At 54.2% G+C, this 4,268-nt stretch overlaps 1 protein-coding gene across 1 annotated transcript in view; it reads left to right on the top strand.

The window, feature by feature from the left end:
* The window catches only part of MLXIP (MLX interacting protein), a gene marked incomplete at its 5' end in the record, with an annotated part of 57,263 nt that overhangs the window by 42,312 nt on the left and 10,683 nt on the right, over positions 1–4,268 (top strand). Inside the window, 5 exons of the mRNA XM_010841422.1 lie at positions 1,119–1,225; positions 1,793–1,878; positions 3,278–3,367; positions 3,902–3,943; positions 4,248–4,260. Of these exons, the coding sequence (XP_010839724.1) occupies positions 1,119–1,225; positions 1,793–1,878; positions 3,278–3,367; positions 3,902–3,943; positions 4,248–4,260 (338 nt within the window). The remainder of the gene's footprint in view (positions 1–1,118; positions 1,226–1,792; positions 1,879–3,277; positions 3,368–3,901; positions 3,944–4,247; positions 4,261–4,268) is intronic.

The following is a 4,268-nucleotide window of genomic DNA, read 5'->3' as shown; positions in this document are numbered from 1 at the left end:
GAAACCAGGTGTTCAGGGTTGGGGAGCGTTTATTACTTAGGCGCTCTCTTTGAAGACCCCAGCTGTTGTGACTGCTGGCACATCTCTGCTTGTCACATGGCCTCTGAGTGGCTTTGGAGAAGGGGGCAGGGCTGTGGCCTGCAGTGATGTAGAACTTACAGAACCCCTTTTGGTATGGACCAGAAAGAGTGCCTTGCCCATCTCAGCCATCTGGAGAGGGGAAGCCCTATGCCAGCGGCTCAGAGGTGGCTCCTGGCACAGCCCGTGGAAAACCAAACCATCTGAGCAGGCTGTGCCACCAGGGAGTGTCCCTTGTCTGCCACCAGCTTTGTTGGCAAAGGCTCTTTAACTCAGTCAGTGAAGGATTATTGCGCGAGCGCCTGTGTTGTGCTGAGTTCGGTGCTGGGTGGTTAGGGTGGGGATACTAGAAGGGCCCTCCCCTGAGAAGCTGCAGTTTGGCGGCCGGAGGTGTGGAGACACATTGCTGTACGGGGAGTGGATGATTGTGTCCTTGAGGTGTGAACAGCGCTCAGAGATCCTAAAGGGGCTGGCAGCAGCCTGGGAGAGGCCAGTGCCGGCTTGGAGGAGATGGTGTTTGAGCATCACTTGGAAGGATGATCAGCTGGCCAGGGGCAGAGTGAGGTCCGTGAAGAATGGGGACTGCCAGTGCAGGGGCCTGGAGGCAGGAGAGGGCCCTGCGGGTTCTAGGGCCAGTGGGACATTTGTGTGCCTGGATCGTCAGTGCCTCCTGGGGACTGGTGGTCGAGACCAGGTTCAAGGAGCCTGGCTTTCCTTCAGTGGTCAGCAGATTTCTTTTTTCTTCCCCCCAGCTTTGTTGAAATAAAATTGACATGTAACATTAAGTTTAAGGTATACAGCATGGTGATTTGATACACGTATAAGGTAAAATCCACAGAATTTTAGCTTTTAATTATGGAAAAATTTGAAGATATGCAAAAGTCAACAAAATGAGATAGTGAAAGTGACTTTATATCCTGTTGAGCCTAGCCTGTGGCTTGTATGGATTAATCCAGAATCTTGAGGCCTGGAGTGATGGGGTGGCACATTTCATTGTCAGAGAAACCACTGAGTGTCCCCCTCCTCATTTTACCTTTCAGTGGGAAGTTGGTGTCTCCGAAGTGGAAGAATTTCAAAGGCCTGAAGCTCCAATGGAGAGACAAGATCCGGCTCAACAACGCCATCTGGCGGGCCTGGTACATGCAGTGTAAGTGCTGAGTGGCTGGACCCACGACCCTGTAGGTTCTGCCACCGAGAGGCCTGTGCACCTTGGGGCCTGGAGCCGGGTCTTGGAACCCTGTGTGTCAAACAAAAGTCTCTCTCGGGCAATCTGCGGAGACAGGAGAACCAAGCCAAATCCAAGTGTCCGCAGGAGGCTCAGTGTTGTAAGGCAGAGGGGAAGGGATGGGTGTACAGCTGAGGGATGACATTTGGAGAGTCAAGGAACAGTCCCCGTTTTCAGCGGGCCTGAGAAGGTGCAGGCCCAGGCCATGGCCTGTGTCCGGCTGGCATGGGTGCTGGGGGGTCTGGTGATTCCTGCAGGAGACCGGCGTGCCGGGGGTCCCCTAGGCTCAGGCTGGTGTTTCCTCTTGATCGGGCAGACTCCCTTTCTCGCCCCCACATCACTGAGAGAGTCTTTCCCTTTGACCTGGACCCTTTATTTCCCCAAATCTCATTTTCCAAGAGGAGAGCACTTCAGGATCCCCCCAAGGGGTGGGGTGTAGACAGCAGGGCAGGGTTCCTCAGTGACAGCGTCTCACCCCGCCCCGCCCAGATTTGGAGAAGCGCAAGAACCCCGTGTGCCACTTTGTTACTCCACTGGACGGCTCTGTGGAAGTGGACGAGCACCGCCGGCCCGAGGTACTTGGCAGTGATGGGCCCTCACTCGGGAGAAGGAGGTGACTCACGAGGGCAGGGCCGAGGGCTGGATCCCCACAGAGGAAGGCTGCAGGGCAGAGCACTTGCGTCCTGGCAGCTGTTATCCCGTGAGATGCGACGGCGATGTGGGGGCACGTGGCCCCTGATACCCCGCAGAGGCTCCCCCTTCTCAGGCCAGGCTGATCCAAGGACTTGGGGCTTCCTCCAAACAAGACTTAACCCTCTGCTTTCCTTTAATGTCGGCGCGTCTCTGGAAGTCAGCTGGGGAGGCGGTGGGGGGACAAGGCAGACATCTTTAACCACTGAAGAGTGACCTCCAGATCTTTATATACTGAGAGGGAAAGATGGTGAAGACATAGTAAATGAAAAGAAGCAAGTTGCCCAACAGGGTTTTAGTATCTTCAGGTTAATTTTTGGAAGCATGTATCTGTGTGATTATACATGCATAGGAAATGTCTCAAAGGATATTCAGAATTCTCACTTGTGGGATTAGTGTGAGGAGGAGAGAAGACTCCACTTTCACTTTCTTCTCTTCTGTATTGTTTTAGTTTCATCCAAGCTTGTCTTACTGTTATGATGAAAAGGGGGAAACTTGGAAAGTAACCTAACACAAGACAGCTTGGAGCCAAGGGACACGATCTGGTATCAGACGGTGGTAAAGAATCTCATCACTTTTTAGGTCTGGTAATAGTATTGTATTATTCACTGTGGAGATTCTTCACTGTCTAAGACACATAGTGAAGTATTTTAGGTGAAATTATATGACATTTATGATAGGATGTCTTGGACTTGCTTTAATATTCTGCAGCCATCAAAAGAAACGAATGTGAAAGTGAGGTGGTCTCGCTGAGGCTGTCGTGATTCCTGGTCACCAGAATTCAGAGATAACTGTGGAAGGGGCTCCCGCCCTGCATGGTGGGGAGGTTGAGCTGGACCTTGGAGGTCCCTTTCTGCCGGAACCTTCTGTGACTGGCTGTTTCTTTTCACCCTTTGGCAATGTGGTGGAGCCTCAGGGCATTTGAGAGCTAGCCCGAGTCTCTGGCAATTCCTCCAGCTCCCGGATCTCTGTGCTCCTCCCCTGCCGAGCACTTTATCTGAGCCCTACTCCAGTCCAAGCTCTGGACCCTGGGCCCCCAAAGTCCCCTAGGTTATCTTGGGGGGTAAGATAACCTAGTGAAAGCTCACCTTCACTCAGAGGCTGGGCATGGCCCAGCAGAGGCCGACACACTCTGTGGATGAAGCCGCAGGCAAGCAGCCGGCGACTCAGAGCTGGATTGCCCGGGCCTGACGTCTGGAGTCAGACGCTTGTTCGCTGGCAAGGTGAGCTCTGCGAATAAAACCCAACACCGCCTCTTCCCTCTGCCCTGCATCTCTCCCACAGGCCATCACCACAGAAGGAAAGTACTGGAAAAGCCGCATAGAGATCGTGATCCGGGAGTATCACAAGTGGAGAACCTACTTCAAGAAAAGGGTATCTGGAGACTTCCCTGGTAGTCCAGTGGCTAAGACGCAGTGCTCCCCAGGCAGGGGACCCGGGTTCGATCCCTGGTCAGGGAGCTATATAGATCCTACATGCCACAACTGAGACTCGGTGTAGCCAAATACATTTGAAAAGGACTTCCAGCCCATATTTACTCAGTACACTGACCCCTGACGCTCTGGCTCAGAGCTGTCAACCCATTGCCCACCGCCCCCCACCATGGCCCCTGCAGCCCATCGTTCTATCCCAGCCCAAGTGGTGACCTGCTTTGGTTGTGTGAGCTTTGTTCTCAGTCTGTCCAGCTTGGGGCTGGGGCTGTTTATTCCGCAAACGCTGGTCAGGAATCTCTGAGCCCAGCTTCAGCCTGGGGATGGCAGGGGCAGGATCCTTCTCGCCACCTTCCTCCCAGAGAGAGAAGGCCTAGATGCTCTGAACGTGATCCTCTTCTGGGGAGTAGAGGCTGAGGGCCTTGTCCCCTCTCTGGGCCTTGGGGGACCACCTTGTCCCTCTCTCCTTTCTCCGCAGCTCCAGCAGCACAAGGATGAGGATCTTTCCAGCCTGGCCCAGGTGAGCAAGTGTGGGGGCCGTGAGGACCCTCACGGGACCTGCCCCTTTACAAGAAACAGCAGTGGTGTGGGTGGCCCAGCACCGCAGCAGAAGGTGGTGGGGACATGGACTCTCCCTGGGGCTAGAAGAGGGACATAAAGGAAAGAAGCCAGTTCTCTGCAGGTGCCGTCCCCTGGCCTCATCTCTTACCTGGCAGCCCTTGCTGCTTTGAGAAACTGGGCCACGTATCTCCCCAGCGTGACTTGACTGAGAACTTGCAAGTCACCGGTGCCTGTTTGGCTTTTCCTTCCCCTGTTGGTGGTAGGACGATGACATGCTTTACTGG

Source organism: Bison bison, unplaced genomic scaffold, assembly GCF_000754665.1.
Source record: "Bison bison bison isolate TAMUID 2011002044 unplaced genomic scaffold, Bison_UMD1.0 scf7180017864160, whole genome shotgun sequence".
In the NCBI taxonomy this organism is placed as follows: domain Eukaryota; kingdom Metazoa; phylum Chordata; class Mammalia; order Artiodactyla; family Bovidae; genus Bison; species Bison bison.
The sequence above is the reverse complement of the archived record's forward strand: the minus strand, read 5'-3'. Positions and strand labels throughout refer to the sequence as shown.